Source organism: Taudactylus pleione, unplaced genomic scaffold (genome assembly GCF_031769625.1).
Source record: "Taudactylus pleione unplaced genomic scaffold, aTauple2 ptg000013l, whole genome shotgun sequence".
NCBI lineage: Eukaryota > Metazoa > Chordata > Amphibia > Anura > Myobatrachidae > Taudactylus > Taudactylus pleione.
Genome location: NW_028284416.1, coordinates 4,858,534 through 4,878,361, shown reverse-complemented (window position 1 = coordinate 4,878,361; position 19,828 = coordinate 4,858,534). Strand labels below are relative to the sequence as shown.

The following is a 19,828-nucleotide window of genomic DNA, read 5'->3' as shown; positions in this document are numbered from 1 at the left end:
GGGATCCTATCTCCTACTGGTTATATTATGTATGAATATTTATTATGGGATCCTATCTCCTACTGGTTATATTATGTGTGTATATTATGGGATTCTGCCTCCTACTGGTTATACTATGTGTGTATATTTATTATGGGATTCTGCCTCCTACTGGTATATTATGTGTCTATATTTATTATGGGATTCTGCCTCCTACTGGTTATATTGTGTGTATAGTTATGATGGGATTCTGTCTCCTACTGGTTATATTATGTGTCTATATTTATTATGGGATTCTGTCTCCTACTGGTTATATTATGTATCTATATTTATTATGGGATTCTGCCTCCTAATGGTTATATTATGTGTCTATATTTATTAAGGGATCCTGCCTCCTACTGGTTATATTATGTGTCTATATTTGTTATGGGATCCTGTCTCCTACGGGTTATATTATGTGTGTCTATTTATTTTGGGATCCTGTCTCTGACTGGTTATATTATATGTCTATATTTATTATCGGATTCTGCCTCCTACTGGTTATATTATGTATGTATATTTATTATATGATTCTGCGTCCTACTAGTTATATTATGTGTGTATATTTATTATGGGATCCTGCCTTCTACTGGTTATATTTTGTGTGTATATTTATTATGGGATTCTGCATCCTACTAGTTATATTATGTATATTTATTATGGGATCCTGTCTCCTACTGGTTATATTATGTGTGTCTATTTATTATGGGATCCTGTCTCCTACTGGTTATATTATGTGTCTATATTTATTATGGGATCCTGCCTCCTACTGGTTATATTATGTGTGTATATTTATTATGGGATTCTGCCTCCTACTGGTATATTATGTGTCTATATTTATTATGGGATTCTGCCTCCTACTGGTTATATTGTGTATATATTTATGATGGGATTCTGTCTCCTACTGGTTATATTATGTCTATATTTATTATGGGATCCTGCCTCCTACTGGTTATATTATGTGTCTATATTTGTTATGGGATCCTGTCTCCTACTGGCTATATTATGTATGTGTATTTATTATGGGATCCTGCCTCCTACAGGATATATTATGTATGTATATTTATTATGGGATCCTGCCTCCTACTGGTTATATTGTGTCTATATTTATTATGGGATTCTGCCTCCTACAAGTTATATTATATGTCTATATTTATTATGGGACCCTGCCTCCTACTGGTTATATTATGTGTCTATATTTATTATGGGATCCTGCCTCCTACTGGTTATATTATGTATATTTATAATGGGATTCTGCCTCCTACTGGTTACATTATGTGTATATTTATTATGGGATTCTGCCCCCTACTGGTTATATTATGTGTGTACATTTATTATGGGATTCTGTCTCCTACTGGTTATATTATGTATGTGTATTTATTATGGGATCCTGCATCCTACAGGATATATTATGTATGTATATTTATTATGGGATCCTGCCTCTTACTGGTTATATTGTGTCTATATTTATTATGGGATTCTGCCTCCTACTGGTTAAATTATGTGTATATTTATTATGGGATTCTGCCTCCTACTGGTTATATTGTGTCTATATTTATTATGGGATTATGCCTCCTACTGGTTATATTATGTATATTTATAATGGGATTCTGCCTCCTACTGGTTATATTATGTGTATATTTATTATGGGATTCTGCCCCCTACTGGTTATATTATGTGTGTATATTTATTATGGGATTCTGCCTCCTACTGGTTATATTATGTGTGTATATTTATTATGGGATTCTGCCTCCGACTGGTTAAATTATGTATGTATATTTATTATGGGATTCTGTCTCCTACTGGTTATATTATGTCTATATTTATTATGGGATTCTGCATCCTACTGGTTATTTTATGTATGTATATTTATTATGGGATTCTGCCTCTTACTGGTTATATTGTGTAAATATTTATTATGGGATTCTGCCTCCTACTGGTTATATTATGTGTATATTTATTATGGGTTTCTGCCTCCTACTGGTTATATTGTGTCTATATTTATTATGGGATCCTGCCTCCTACTGGTTATATTTTGTGTCTATATTTATTATGGGATTCTGCCTCCTACTGGTTACATTATGTGTATATTTATTATGGGATTCTGCCCCCTACTGGTTATATTATGTGTACATTTATTATGGGATTCTGTCTCCTACTGGTTATATTATGTATGTGTATTTATTATGGGATCCTGCATCCTACAGGATATATTATGTATGTATATTTATTATGGGATCCTGCCTCTTACTGGTTATATTGTGTGTATATTTATTATGGGATTCTGCCTCCTACTGCTTATATTATGTGTATATTTATTATGGGTTTCTGCCTCCTACTGGTTATATTGTGTCTATATTTATTATGGGATTCTGCCTCCTACTGGTTAAATTATGTGTATATTTATTATGGGATTCTGCCTCCTACTGGTTATATTGTGTCTATATTTATTATGGGATTATGCCTCCTACTAGTTATATCATATGTCTATATTTATTATGGGATCCTGCCTCCTACTGGTTATATTATGTGTCTATATTTATTATGGGATCCTGCCTCCTACTGGTTATATTATGTATATTTATAATGGGATTCTGCCTCCTACTGGTTATATTATGTGTATATTTATTATGGGATTCTGCCCCCTACTGGTTATATTATGTGTGTATATTTATTATGGGATTCTGCCTCCTACTGGTTATATTATGTGTGTATATTTATTATGGGATTCTGCCTCCGACTGGTTAAATTATGTATGTATATTTATTATGGGATTCTGTCTCCTACTGGTTATATTATGTCTATATTTATTATGGGATTCTGCCTCCTACTGGTTATTTTATGTATGTATATTTATTATGGGATTCTGCCTCTTACTGGTTATATTGTGTCTATATTTATTATGGGATTCTGCCTCCTACTGGTTATATTATGTGTATATTTATTATGGGATTCTGCCTCCTACTGGTTATATTGTGTCTATATTTATTATGGGATTCTGCCTCCTACTAGTTATATTATATGTCTATATTTATTATGGGATCCTGCCTCCTACTGGTTATATTTTGTGTCTATATTTATTATGGGATTCTGCCTCCTACTGGTTACATTATGTGTATATTTATTATGGGATTCTGCCCCCTACTGGTTATATTATGTGTACATTTATTATGGGATTCTGTCTCCTACTGGTTATATTATGTATGTGTATTTATTATGGGATCCTGCATCCTACAGGATATATTATGTATATTTATTATGGGATCCTGCCTCTTACTGGTTATATTGTGTGTATATTTATTATGGGATTCTGTCTCCTACTGCTTATATTATGTGTATATTTATTATGGGTTTCTGCCTCCTACTGGTTATATTGTGTCTATATTTATTATGGGATTCTGCCTCCTACTGGTTAAATTATGTGTATATTTATTATGGGATTCTGCCTCCTACTGGTTATATTGTGTCTATATTTATTATGGGATTATGCCTCCTACTAGTTATATCATATGTCTATATTTATTATGGGATCCTGCCTCCTACTGGTTATATTATGTGTCTATATTTATTATGGGATCCTGCCTCCTACTGGTTATATTATGTATATTTATAATGGGATTCTGCCTCCTACTGGTTATATTGTGTATATTTATTATGGGATTCTGCCCCCTACTGGTTATATTATGTGTGTATATTTATTATGGGATTCTGCCTCCTACTGGTTATATTGTGTCTATATTTATTGTGGGATTCTGCCTCCTACTAGTTATATTATGTGTCTATATTTATTATGGGATCCTGACTCCTACTATTTATTTTATGTGTCTATATTTATTATAGGATTCTGTCTCTTACTAGTTATATTATGTGTCTATATGTATTATGGGATTCTTCTTCCTACTGGTTATATTATGTGTCTATATTAATTATGGGATTCTGCCTCCTACTGGTTATATTATGTCTGTATTTATTATGGGATCCTGCCTCCTACTGTTTATATTATGTATGTATATCTATTATGGGATTCTGCCTCCTACTGGTTATATTGTGTCTATATTTATTATGGGATCCTGCCTCCTACAGGTTATATTATGTATGTATATTTTTTATGGGATTCTGTCTCCTACTGGTTATATTATGTATGTATATTTATTATGGGATTCTGCCTCCTACTGGTTATATTATGTGTATATTTATTATGGGATTCTGCCTCCAACTGGTTATATTGTGTCTATATTTATTATGGGATTCTGCCTCCTACTAGTTATATTATGTGTCTATATTATGTGATTCTGCCTCCTACTAGTTATATTATGTGTCTATATTTATTATGGGATTCTATCTCCTACTGGTTATATTATGTGTCTATATTTATTATGGGATCCTATCTCCTACTGGTTATATTATGTGTCTATATTTATTATGGGATTCTATCTCCTACTGGTTATATTATGTGTCTATATTTATTATGGGATCCTATCTCCTACTGGTTATATTATGTATGAATATTTATTATGGGATCCTATCTCCTACTGGTTATATTATGTGTGTATATTATGGGATTCTGCCTCCTACTGGTTATACTATGTGTGTATATTTATTATGGGATTCTGCCTCCTACTGGTATATTATGTGTCTATATTTATTATGGGATTCTGCCTCCTACTGGTTATATTGTGTGTATAGTTATGATGGGATTCTGTCTCCTACTGGTTATATTATGTGTCTATATTTATTATGGGATTCTGTCTCCTACTGGTTATATTATGTGTCTAGATTTATTATGGGATTCTGCCTCCTAATGGTTATATTATGTGTCTATATTTATTATGGGATCCTGCCTCCTACTGGTTATATTATGTGTCTATATTTGTTATGGGATCCTGTCTCCTACGGGTTATATTATGTGTGTCTATTTATTTTGGGATCCTGTCTCCGACTGGTTATATTATATGTCTATATTTATTATGGGATTCTGCCTCCTACTGGTTATATTATGTATGTATATTTATTATATGATTCTGCATCCTACTAGTTATATTATGTTTGTATATTTATTATGGGATCCTGCCTTCTACTGGTTATATTATGTGTGTATATTTATTATGGGATTCTGCATCTTACTAGTTATATTATGTGTGTGTATTTATTATGGGATCCTGTCTCCTACTGGTTATATTATGTGTGTCTATTTATTATGGGATCCTGTCTCCTACTGGTTATATTGTGTGTATATTTATTATGGGATTCTGCCTCCTACTGGTATATTATGTGTCTATATTTATTATGGGATTCTGCCTCCTACTGGTTATATTGTGTATATATTTATGATGGGATTCTGTCTCCTAATGGTTATATTATGTCTATATTTATTATGGGATCCTGCCTCCTACTGGTTATATTATGTGTCTATATTTGTTATGGGATCCTGTCTCCTACTGGTTATATTATGTGTGTCTATTTATTATGGGATCCTGTCTCCGACTGGTTATATAATGTGTCTATATTTATTATGGGATTCTGCCTCATACTGGTTATATTATGTGTCTATATTTATGATGGGATTCTGTCTCCTACTGGTTATATTATGTGTCTATATTTATTATATGATTCTGCGTCCTACTAGTTATATTATGTGTGTATATTTATTATGGGATCCTGCCTCCTACTGGTTATATTGTGTCTATATTTATTATGGGATCCTGCCTCCTTCTGGTTATATTATGTGTCTATATTTATGATGGGATTCTGTCTCCTACTTGTTATATTATGTGTCTATATTTATTATGGGATCCTGTCTTCTACTGGTTATATTGTGTGTATATTTATTATGGGATCCTGCCTCCTACTGGTTATATTATGTGTCTATATTTATTATGGGAATCTGCCTCCTACTGGTTATACTATGTGTGTATATTTATTATGGGATCCTATCTCCTACTGATTATATTATGTGTGTATATTTAATATAGGATTCTGCCTCCTACTGGTTATATTATGTATGTATATTTATTATGGGATCCTGTCTCCTACTAGTTATATTGTGTGTATATTTATTATGGGATCCTGCCTCCTACTGTTATATTATGTGTCTATATTTATTATGGGAATCTGCCTCCTACTGGTTATATTGTGTGTATATATTTATTATGGGAATCTGCCTCCTACTGGTTATATTATGTGTCTATATTTATTATGGGATCCTATCTCCTACTGGTTATATTATGTGTCTATATTTTATTATGGGAATCTGCCTATTACTGCCGTCACTCGACCGACACAATGAGCTTACCGTCCCTCAGCACTTGGGACCCTTTGTCACCAAATCACCATGGTTGAGAGGAAACATTTTTATACCACTTTTCACCCCCTTAAGGGGTCGAATTTTGAAAAATCCCTCTTATTGGCACCTACGTCATGGAAGGCATAAACTCCCCAAATTTCATGTTTCTAAGTCCAGTGGTTTGGGCTGGTTGTTGATGGGTCAGTCAGTCAGGACATTTGTTTTTGTATATTTAGATGTATATTGGCATGCTCTCTCTCCCTGAGTGATGACACTCTCTCCCTCTATACGACAGTCTCTCACTGTGATGATGACAGTCTCTGTGATGAAGACAGTCTCTCCCCTTCAGGATGTAGTCAGCATCCCGGCGTGAGGGATGCCAATGGGCGAAATACCATCGCCAGAATTCCCAACAGCGTCGGGATCCCGGCACCAGAATCCCGACCGCCAGCATCCCGAAGGTAAGTATCGGGTGTTAGGGGGAGGATTAGGGTTCAGGGTCAGGCATTAGAGGGAGGGTTAGGTTTAGGATGCGGGGAGGTTAGGGTTAGGCACCAGGGAGGGAGTATTAGGTTTAGGGTGCGGGGAGGGGGAAATCAGGTTTAGGCACTAGGGGGGGGGGGGGGAGATTAGGGTTAGGGGTCTTACCTGCTTTCCTTATGGGTGTCTGGATTCTGACTGTCAGGATGGTGCTGTCGGTATACTGGCCAGCGGCATCCTGAACGCCGGGATCTCATACCCAAACCCCTCCCCTTCTGTATACTAAAAGTCTCCCTCTATACTTATTTATGCGTTATTTATGCCGGAATGCATGCGAAGAACGGCGGGATACATCCAGCTCTCTGTGTGATGACAGTCTCTCTCTCTCTCCTTATATGTATACTGGCAGTCTCTCTCCCTGATTGATGTCAGTCTCTGTTATAGCAGTCTCTATCCCCTTTGCGGTGAAGTGGGCGTGGCCTAGCTGCACGCCCCCCATTTTCATCACTCTGGGGCGAGGTAAGATGCGCACTGCATCTATTCACCAGCTGCAGGGATGAGAGTAGTCTCTGCAGCGCGCGGGTGGGACAGCGAGACAGTCCATGAATAGCGGGACTGTCCTGTAAAAAGCGGAGCAGTTGGGAGGTATGCTACTGCACGTCAACCATCTGGTGTCGACCTATTGACTGTCGGCCTTCTATCTGGATACCACTGGAAGTCTCTCTCTCTCTCTACATACTGTGTACTTTTACCCGTATACTGGAGGTCCCTCTCTCTGCATACTGTCAGTCTATCTCTGTATACTGGCAGTCTCTCTCTCTCTATATATACTGTATACTTTGACCCCATATACTGGAGGTCCTGCTCCCTGCATACTGTCAGTCTCTCTGTCTGTGTATACTGGCAGTCTCTCTCTCTCTGTATACTTTTACCCCGTATACTGGAGGTCTCGCTCTGCATACTGTCAGTCTCTCCCCCTGTATCATGAAGGTGTCACTCTGTATACTAGCAGCCTCCCTATATACTGACAGTCTGTCTCTCTGTGTATACTGGCAGTCTCTCTCTTTATACTGGCAGTTTCTCTTTCCCTGCGATGATGACAGTCTCTCTCTGTATACTAGCAGTCTCTCTCTGTATACTGGCAGTCTTTCTCTCTCTCTGTATACTGGCAAGTCTCCCAGTCCCTCTGTATAGTGACAGTCTCTCTCTGTATACTAGCAGTCTCTCTCTCTCTGTATACTGTCAGTTTCTCTTTCCCTGCGATGATGACAGTCTCTCTCTGTATACTAGCAGTCTCTCTCTCTCTGTATACTGGCAGTTTCACTCTTTCTCTGTATACTGGCAAGTCTCCCAGTCCCTCTGTATACTGACAGACTCTTCTGTGTGATTACATTATGTCTCTCTGTATACTGACAGTCTCCCTGTGTGATGTGATAGTCTATTTTTACTGACAGTCTCTGTGTGATGACAGTCTGTCTATATGTATACTGACAGTCTCTCCTCCTGTATACTAACAGTCTGTGTGATGACAGACTGTCTCTGTATACTGACAGTCTCTCCTGTATACTGACAGTCTCTGTGTGATGACAGTCTGTCTCTCTGTATACTGACATTCACTCCTCCTGTATACGAAATCACAGTCTCCCTGTGTGATGAGTGATAGTCTATCTTTCTGTATACTGACAGTCTCTGTGTGATGACAGTCTGTCTCTCTGTATACTGACAGTCTCTCCTCCTGTATACTGACAGTCTCTGTGTGATGACAGTCTGTCTCTCTGTATACTGACATTCACTCCTCCTGTATACGAAATCAGTCTCCCTGTTTGATGAGTGATAGTCTATCTTTCTGTATACTGACAGTCTCTGTGTGATGACAGTCTGTCTTTCTGTATACTGACAGTCTCTCCTCCTGTATACTGACAGTCTCCGTGTGATGAGTGTATCTATATTTCTGTATACTGACAGTTTATCTCTCTGCGGTCATGACAGTATACTAGCAGTCTCTCTCTGTATACTGACAGTCTGTCTCTCAGGGATGATGATGACAGTATACTAGCAGTCTCTCTCTGTATACTGACAGTCTGTCTCTCAGGGATGATGATGACAGTATACTAGCAGTCTCTCTCTGTATACTGACAGTCTGTCTCTCAGGGATGATGATGACAGTATACTAGCAGTCTCTCTCTGTATACTGACAGTCTGTCTCTCAGGGATGATGATGACAGTATACTAGCAGTCTCTCTCTGTATACTGACAGTCTGTCTCTCAGGGATAATGACAGTATACTAGCAGTCTCTCTCTCTGTACACTGACAGTCTGTCTCTCAGGGATAATGACAGTATACTAGCAGTCTCTCTCTGTACACTGACAGTCTGTCTCTCTGGGATGATGACGGTCTGTTTCTCTGTATACTGACAGTCTGTCTCTCTGGGATGATGACAGTCTCCCTCTCTGTAATACTAGCAGTCTCTCTCTGTATGCTGACAGTCTGTCTCTCAGGGATGATGACAGTATACTAGCAGTCTCTCTCTCTGTACACTGACAGTCTGTCTCTCAGGGATAATGACAGTATACTAGCAGTCTCTCTCTCTGTACACTGACAGTCTGTCTCTCAGGGATAATGACAGTATACTAGCAGTCTCTCTCTGTACACTGACAGTCTGTCTCTCTGGGATGATGACAGTCTCCCTCTCTGTAATACTAGCAGTCTCTCTCTGTATGCTGACAGTCTGTCTCTCAGGGATGATGACGGTCTGTCTCTCTGTATACTGGCAGTCTCTCTCTGTATCTCTCTGAGATGATGATGATGATGACGGTCTCTCTCCCTGCAGCCTAGGTGTTGCTCCTCCAGCTGTACCGGCTGTCAGAGGCGGGGTGCGGCGGGTCAGGGGGGGGGGAGTGGCCGGGCTCTCAGGTTCCCTCTCCGGACACTTCCTCATTCTTCTCCGACTTCCCTGAGTCCTGGCTGCGGGGACAGGTGGCTCTGCCCGGGGGGGTGACCATGAGCCGCATCACGGAGAACCTCCGGGGCTTCCTGGCCCGAGCGCAGCCCGCGATGTACCCGACGGGAGAGGACCTTGTGGGGAGGGAGTTCCAGGTGAGACCCGACCACGCTATATAGCGCACCTTCCCGCTATTCCGCTGTCACTCTGCTGCTCCGGTGTCGTTCTGACAATCCTCCTGTCACTACTATTCTGGTGTCACTCTGCTATTCCGCTCTCACTGTGCTGCTCCACAGTCACTCTGCTATTCCACTGTCACTACTGCTCAGCTGTCACCTTATTGCTCCACAGTCACTCTGCTATTCTGCTGTCACTACTATTCTGGTGTCACTCTAATAGTCCATTCGCACTCTGCTGCTCCACAGTCACTCTGCTATTCCGCTGTCACTCTAGTGCTCCACAGTCACTCTGCTATTCCACTGTCACTACCATTCCTGTGTCACTCTAATATTCTGCTCGCACTCTGCTGCTCTACAGTCACTCTGCTATTCTACTGTCACTCTACTATTCTGCTGTCACTACAATATACCTGTGTCTCTCTGTCACTGCTGCTCTGGTGCCACTCTGCTGTCATTACTATTCCTGTCTCTTATTTTCCGCTGTCACTATGCTGCTCCAGTGTCACTCTGCTATTCTGTCACTCTTCTATTCTGCTGTCACTATTATATACCTGTGTCTCTGTCACTACTGCTCTGGTGTCACTCTGCTGTCATTCCTATATCTCTCTTCTTTTCCACTGTCACTCTGCTGTTCAGCTATCACTATACTGCTCCAGTGTCACTCTGCTATTCCGCTGTCACTACTATTCCTGTGTCACTCTTCGATTCTGTTATCACTAGTATTCCTGTGTCACTCTGCTATTCCATTGTGACTACTATTTAGCTGATATTCTGGTGGCACTCTGGTTTTCTGCTTTCGTTCTCTTCTGCTCCTACCCCTCATCATTTTATTTGGCACTATTCCTCATAGCACTACACCTGATTGATGTTTAATACTCTGCTGTTCATCTGATAATAGCTGGGTATTTTGCCTTTCCAGCTCAGCATACACTACGCCTGAACAGTGTTTGTTATATCTCTTCACTGCACCAATAAACCTGACTATGCCAGCCAGGGTGCCAATTACATTAAAACAACATTTGTCAGACTACTATTCCAACAAAAACACCCTACTACACCCTATCATTGTATCTCTTAATACTACAAATGTATCAGTGCTATTCCACCATATTTCACTAGAACACCAGACTAATCTCTACTATTCCACCATATTTCACAAGAACACCGTGACCAGATCAATCACTACTTTTCCAGCACATCTCACTACTACTTCAGAACAATCTCTACTATCCAGCACATTTCACTACTACACCAGAACAATCACTACTATTCCAGCATATTTCACTACTACTCCAGAACAATCTCTACTATCCAGCACATTTCACTACTACACCAGAACAATCACTACTATTCCAGCATATTTCACTACTACTCCAGAACAATCTCTACTAACCCAGCACATTTCACTAGAACACCGTGACCAGAACAATCTCTACTATTCCAGCACATCTCACTACTACTCCAGAACATTCTCTACTATCCAGCACATTTCACTACTACTCCAGAACATTTCACTACTACACCAGAACAATCGCTACTATTCCAGCACATTTCACTAGTACTCCAGAACAATCGCTACTATTCCAGCACATTTTACTACTACTCCAGAACAATCGCTACTATTCCAGCACATGTCACTACTACTCCAGAACAAGCATTACTATTCCAGCACATATCACTACTACTCCAGAACAATCACTACTATTCCAGTACATTTCACTACTACTCCAGAACAATCACTACTATTCCAGCACATCTCACTACTACTCCAGAACATTTCACTACTACACCAGAACAATCGCTACTATTCCAGCACATTTTACTACTACTCCAGAACAATCGCTACTATTCCAGCACATTTTACTACTACTCCAGAACAATCGCTACTATTCCAGCACATGTCACTACTATTCCAGCACATCTCACTACTACTCCAGAACAATCACTACTACTCCAGAACATTTCACTACTACACCAGAACAATCGCTACTGTTCCAGCACATGTCACTACTACTCCAGAACAATCGCTACTATTCCAGCACATTTCACTACTACTCCAGAACAATTACTACTATTCCAGCACATCTCACTACTAATCCTGAACAATTACTACTATTCCAGCACATTTCTCTACTACTCCAGAACATTTCACTACTACACCAGAACAATCGCTACTGTTCCAGCACATGTCACTACTACTCCAGAACAATCGCTACTATTCCAGCACATCTCACTACTAATCCTGAACAATTACTACTATTCCAGCACATTTCACTACTACTCCAGCACATTTCACTACTACTCCAGAACAATCGCTACTATTCCAGCACATTTCACTACTACTCCAGAACAATCACTACTATTCAAGCACATGTCACTACTATTCCAGCACATTTCACTACTACTCCAGAACAATCGCTACTATTCAAGCACATGTCACTACTACTCCAGAACAATCACTACTATTCCAGCACATGTCACTACTATTCCACCATATGTCACTACTACTCCAGAACAATCACTACTATTCCAGCACATGTCACTACTACTCCAGAACAATCGCTACTATTCCAGCACATCTCACTACTAATCCTGAACAATTACTACTATTCCAGCACATCTCACTACTACTCCAGAACAATCACTACTATTCAAGCACATGTCACTACTACTCCAGAACAATCACTACTATTCAAGCACATGTCACTACTACTCCAGAACAATCACTACTATTGTCACTACTACTCCAGAACAATCACTACTATTCCAGCACATTTCACTAATACTCCAGAACAATCGCTACTATTCCAGCACATGTCACTACTACTCCAGAACAATCACTACTATTCCAGAACATTTCACTACTACACCAGAACAATCGCTACTGTTCCAACACATGTCACTACTACTCCAGAACAATCGCTACTATTCCAGCACATCTCACTACTAATCCTGAACAATTACTACTATTCCAGCACATTTCACTACTACTCCAGCACATTTCACTACTACTCCAGAACAATCGCTACTATTCCAGCACATTTCACTACTACTCCAGAACAATCACTACTATTCAAGCACATGTCACTACTATTCCAGCACATTTCACTACTACTCCAGAACAATCGCTACTATTCAAGCACATGTCACTACTACTCCAGAACAATCACTACTATTCCAGCACATGTCACTACTACTCCAGAACAATCACTACTATTCCAGCACATGTCACTACTACTCCAGAACAATCGCTACTATTCCAGCACATCTCACTACTAATCCTGAACAATTACTACTATTCCAGCACATCTCACTACTACTCCAGAACAATCACTACTATTCAAGCACATGTCACTACTACTCCAGAACAATCACTACTATTGTCACTACTACTCCAGAACAATCACTACTATTCCAGCACATTTCACTAATACTCCAGAACAATCGCTACTATTCCAGCACATTTCACTACTACTCCAGAACAATCACTACTATTCAAGCACATGTCACTACTACTCCAGAACAATCACTACTATTCCAGCATATTTCACTACTACTCCAGAACGATCTCTACTATCCAGCACATTTCACTACTACACCAGAACAATCACTACTATTCCAGCATATTTCACTACTACTCCAGAACAATCGCTACTATTCCAGCACATCTCACTACTACTCCAGAACAATCGCTACTATTCCAGCACATGTCACTACTACTCCAGAACATTCGCTACTATTCCAGCACATTTCACTACTACTCCAGAACAATCACTACTATTCAAGCACATGTCACTACTACTCCAGAACAATCACTACTATTCAAGCACATCTCACTACTACTCCAGAACAATTACTACTATTCCAGCACATCTCACTACTAATCCTGAACAATTACTACTATTCCAGCACATTTCACTACTACTCCAGAACATTTCACTACTACACCAGAACAATCGCTACTGTTCCAGCACATGTCACTACTACTCCAGAAGAATCACTACTATTCCAGCACATTTCACTACTACTCCAGAACAATCGCTACTATTCCAGCACATCTCACTACTAATCCTGAACAATTACTACTATTCCAGCACATTTCACTACTACTCCAGCACATTTCACTACTACTCCAGAACAATCGCTACTATTCCAGCACATTTCACTACTACTCCAGAACAATCACTACTATTCAAGCACATGTCACTACTATTCCAGCACATTTCACTACTACTCCAGAACAATCACTACTATTCCAGCACATGTCACTACTATTCCACCACATGTCACTACTACTCCAGAACAATCACTACTATTCCAGTACATGTCACTACTACTCCAGCACAATCGCTACTATTCCAGCACATGTCACTACTACTCCAGAACAATCACTACTATTCCAGCACATATCACTACTACTCCAGCACATCTCACTACTACTCCAGCACATCTCACTACTACTCCAGAACAATCACTACTATTCCAGCACATTTCACTAATACTCCAGAACAATCTCTACTATTCCAGCACATTTCACTACTACTCCAGAACAATCGCTACTATTCCAGCACATGTCACTACTAATCCTGAACAATCGCTACTATTCCAGCACATCTCACTACTACTCCAGAACATTTCACTACTATTCCAGCACATCTCACTACTACTCCAGAACAATCGCTACTATTCCAGCACATGTCACTACTACACCAGGACAATCACTGCTACACCAGACTAATTACAACTATTCCACTTATTTTTTTTATTACTACTGAATACTGCAATCCTTAATTACTATGTCTCACATTGCAATTTGCTAGCATCGTCCCTGATTATCTATTGCTCATTGTTTTCCATCTCTGCAATTCCACTTTTAAATTATGCCAGGCAGCCATTTTGTTACTTCTAAAGACAAAGTATTGTGTGGTGTCTGCTCATAGGAGCGCCAGAAATCAGAGCGTGCATCACAGTGGGAAAATAATATGAACATACTACTTATATAGTACCGTCATATAGAGCCCGTCCCCCTGTGTCATAGCCGCACAAATCGGGACGGTGATAAGTTGTACATTTTCAGTCAGTATAATTCGCCAGAAATTGCGGCAAGATTCTGGAGCTTTCCACTCAAAGTCGCCGGATGTATTAGTCGGCATTTTGGAGGCTATGAATATCGACAGCGAGTTTCAGCGATTTATAGCAGGTAAGAAAGGGCAAACTCACCAGAAACTCGCTGGAAACGCGCCAGAGTCTACGTTACATTCTGAGCTATCAGTCCAGTCAGAGCAGGATAAAGAGCCACATCAAACATATGTATTACTTTGTCATTAATTAATACTCAATTAAGGGCCTCACAAAAATAATGCAAATATTGATGAGCCATAATTATTTAATATTTAATTATTGGGGGCAATAAATGTGTTTATTTTTCTTAAATAAAGCCATGTACAATTATGTGGACAATACTATTCTATATTTTTATGGTAATTGGGGCCAAATTAATTAATTTATGTTAGAAGTTCCAATTAAGGTGAATCGATTACAAATTTGCAACGTATTCTGAGGCTTGGTAAATTCGCCTAAAGAGCGGAAACCTATGGGGGCTGCTTTTGCGAGCAAAAACGGGAGATCCGATATCTGCTGCTGTCCCCGGCTGCAAACATACAGGGGATACTTATTATTTGTGGGTACCTCTAGAAAACCCTAACCGTCCATTCTAGTGCCTAACCCTAGCCCCCCGGGAGGTGTCTAACCCTAGCCCTCCAGTAAGTGCCTAACCCTAACCCTCCAGTAAGAGCCTAACCCTAGAGCACTAGTAAGTGCCTGACCCTAACCTTCCCTTACAAGCCTAACCCTCCAGTAAGTGCCTGACCCTAACCTTCCCTCTAGAGCCTAACCCTAGCCCTCCAGTAAGTGCCTAACCCTCCAGTAAGTGCCTGACCCTAACCTACCTTCTAGAGCCTAACCCTAGCCCTCTAGTAAGTGCCTAACCCTAACCTTCCCTTACAAGCCTAACCCTCCAGTAAGTGCCTGACCCTAACCTTCCCTCTAGAGCCTAACCCTAGCCCTCCAGTAAGTGCCTAACCCTCCAGTAAGTGCCTAACCCTCCAGTAAGAGCCTAACCCTGACCCTCCAGTAAGTGCCTCACCCTGACCGTCCAGTAAGTGCCTAACCCTGACCGTCCAGTAAGTGCCTAACCCTGACCGTCCAGTAAGTGCCTAACCCTGACCGTCCAGTAAGTGCCTAACCCTGACCCTCCAGTAAGTGCCTAACCCTGACCCTCCAGTAAGTGCCTAACCCTGACCCTCCAGTAAGTGCCTAACCCTGACCCTCCAGTAAGTGCCTAACCCTGACCCTCCAGTAAGTGCCTAACCCTGACCCTCCAGTAAGTGCCTAACCCTGACCCTCCAGTAAGTGCCTAACCCTGACCCTCCAGTAAGTGCCTAACCCTGACCGTCCAGTAAGTGCCTAACCCTGACCCTCCAGTAAGTGCCTAACCCTGACCCTCCAGTAAGTGCCTAACCCTGACCCTCCAGTAAGTGCCTAACCCTGACCCTCCAGTAAGTGCCTAACCCTGATCCTCTAGTAAGAGCCTAACCCTAACCTTCCCTTACAAGCCTAACCCTCCAGTAAGTGCCTGACCCTAACCTTCCCTCTAGAGCCTAACCCTAGCCCTCCAGTAAGTGCCTAACCCTAACCCTCCAGTAAGAGCCTAACCCTGACCCTCCAGTCAGTGCCTAACCCTGACCCTCCAGTAAGTGCCTAACCCTGACCCTCCAGTAAGTGCCTAACCCTGACCCTCCAGTAAGTGCCTATCCCTGATCCTCCAGTAAGTACCTATCCCTGATCCTCCAGTAAGTGCCTATCCCTGATCCTCCAGTAAGTGCCTATCCCTGATCCTCCAGTAAGTGCCTATCCCTGATCCTCCAGTAAGTGCCTATCCCTGATCCTCCAGTAAGTGCCTATCCCTGATCCTCCAGTAAGTGCCTATCCCTGATCCTCCAGTAAGTGCCTAACCCTCCAGTAAGAGTCTAACCCTAGCCCTCCAGTAAGGGCCTAACCCTCCAGTAAGTGCCTAACCCTGACCCTCCAGTAAGTGCCTAACCCTGACCCTCCAGTAAGTGCCTAACCCTGACCCTCAAGTAAGAGCCTGACCCTCCAGTAAGTGCCTAACCCTGACCCTCCAGTAAGTGCCTAACCCTGACCCTCCAGTAAGTGCCTAACCCTGACCCTCAAGTAAGAGCTTAACCCTGACCCTCCAGTAAGTGCCTAACCCTGACCCTCCAGTAAGAGCCTAACCCTGACCCTCCAGTAAGAGCCTAACCCTGACCCTCCAGTAAGTGCTGTATTGCCTGTCTAACATGTGGTGGTATATTTAATAAAGTTTGGTTGCTATGGGCAACATCTCCACTTCTAAAAACTCTCACTTTAGTGCATTTACCCCCTGGTATCTGTCAAGACGCTGTCAACCTTTTCACTGTAGATCTATTGTGGGAACCCTGGCCAGTCTCAGTTCAGCTCAGTCATGAACGAGAATGTACAGTAATCAGGTTTTCCAACAGTCTCTGATGCAGAATTTTGCAGCCACTCCCCCATAGAAACCGAAATAGGAGGTGGGTATTCAGGGTGTCCGTAATGGCACTGATTAGCAGCGTCAACCAGCCGATTATGTCTGGGAAATCCCCGCCAATCCATAGCGTGCCACTTGCGGTTTCTTATTGGGTGGCGGCATGGTACCTCTATTGGTGGTGCAAGCAGCACCGAAACATTTACCACATTTTTCTCCTTTCTTTCCAAATCTTCCTCCGGCTGTTAGTCCCACCGTGATCTATAACTTTCCTCCTGCTCTCTATGGTATCTATTTACTACGCCTATTTAGTAAACGGCGATAAAGTACCAACCAATCAGCTCCTAACCGCCATGCCACAGGCTGTGTTTGAAAAATGACAGGAGCTGGTTGGCTGGTACTTTATCTCCATTCAAGGCTTAGTAAATAGACCCCTATAAGAGCATCCGCCTCTGTACTGCCAGTATTATTCTTCCTTATGTATGAGATGGTACATTTACCGGTTACATCATCTAGGTGTTTTACATCATAGGATTGTGGTGCAAGGCTGGCGTGTTGCAATACATTCCATGCAGTGTAGGATAACTTTATATTCTGTTAGTGACGTCTGTGCTGGGATCATGGTCACAGACGACAAATTTCTTCTTTTTCGGTAAACTGGTTCCTGGTTGTTTTGACAGGAAATTAAGGAGCAAGCTGCCGCCTTCCGACAGGATAACAGCTGCTCATCGGAGGTGGGAGGGAGCCCGGAAAACCTAAAGAAGAATCGGTACAAGGACATACTGCCGTGTGAGTATACGGGGAGTCGTTCACCGGGATAAAGGTTCTAGGTTATATGACAGCAGCAAGGAGTCAATCAGACAAAGGGCGCCATTCAGCGTCCGCTGATACCGCTGACCATTTGCCTAATACAGTTATGCAAAACCCCAGGATTACCGACACTACACCCAGCTCCGCACACCGGGAGGCCCCGACCGACATTTATTGCTTCTTTATTTATTTGCATGTTATATATATATGTATATTATATTATACTACAGTGTTATGGACAGTTTCCCTGTGTAATCGGCATTGTGGCCGGGACATTGAGACCTAATAAGGCACAGAGGCCCTGATTCAGAGCCGGCCGCTCTGACAGAGCGCTCGCTCTGAATCAGGGCCAGGCTAGTTTTTCTTTTGAACGGCCTCCTGCCCGCTCGCATAGCTGTGGTGACCACCCACAGCTATAGCGAGCGGCCAGGAAGATGGTCGCGATGGTCAAGACCATCGCGACCATCGGGCTTGCGACGAGACCCTTGTGGTAGGGTGGCATGCCCCCTTTGGTACGAGACCCGGAGCGACGGCTTACCCGTCGCTATCCGGGTCTCGCACATGCGCACGACGGAGCCGGCTCCGTCGTGCGCATGCGCACTGGGCCACCATCGACCCGCTTGGGAGTGCTCAGCGCTCGCAAGCGGGTCTGAATCAGGCCCAGAGGCCAGTGCATAAAGCCGTGAGCTTAGTAAAAGTTGCCAGGGGGCACACAAACCAATATATATTATATTATCTGAAGGTTGCATCCCAGGGAAGGGCTGTGCATCGCCATTAGCATAAAGTCGCAGATGAAATTACAGCAAAAGACGCAAGGACAGCCGCGGCCGCGTCTAACTCCGAATCAGGCGATTATTTATCTGTTTGCGTAGTGTAAGCGTATCTTGCAGTAGTTATTATTGTTATCTGAGGGCCTGACTCAGCAAGGATCGCTATTCTGCTTATACGCACGGTGATATGCAGATGTTTGCATTCGCAAAGCGATCTCAGTCTGACATACGGACGCCCACTTCCCCTTACTCACATCCGTATACTTTGGCAACATAACAAAATAATCGGTAACATCGGACCCATACGCACAGATAAGGAAGATCAGCCCTCACTCAGGAATTGCTGACTTCAGCGCACGCTATAAGGCCTCAGGCGGCGTCTGGTATCACAGTGGCTAATTTATATACGCCCCTGCAACGCCGTCCCAACGCACTGGTACGCCTGCGTTCGCCCGACTCCCCCCCCCCCCCCCCCCATCACCACCCACAAACGGCACTTCCTGTCAATCACTCTGCCATGGGTCTGCGTACACACTGCGATCTCATCCCCGACCGCAATGGCTAGTTCGCGCACGTGCACTGACATGCAACCGCATTCGCAGATTGCGAAAATCAGCCGACTGCGTAGCGATCCTTGCTGAATCAGGGCCTGAGACATCTGTTGCCGTGTGCTCATGGCCTGGATCTTCGAATATTCGTTTGCTGGCAATAAAAGCTCCAAAATTATAAATAAACATAAAGAAATAAGGTGATGCGGACGCCGGTCCTGTATTGTGCACGGA

The 19,828-nt window shown here is 41.9% G+C and overlaps 1 protein-coding gene across 1 annotated transcript in view; it reads left to right on the top strand.

Annotated features, from left to right (window-relative positions):
• Positions 1–9,688: 9,688 nt before the first annotated feature.
• The window catches only part of PTPN18 (protein tyrosine phosphatase non-receptor type 18), a 56,105-nt gene continuing 45,965 nt past the window's right edge, over positions 9,689–19,828 (top strand). The window contains exons 1-2 of the mRNA XM_088470454.1: positions 9,689–9,878; positions 18,147–18,255. Of these exons, the coding sequence (XP_088326580.1) occupies positions 9,783–9,878; positions 18,147–18,255 (205 nt within the window). The 5' untranslated portion in view covers positions 9,689–9,782. The remainder of the gene's footprint in view (positions 9,879–18,146; positions 18,256–19,828) is intronic.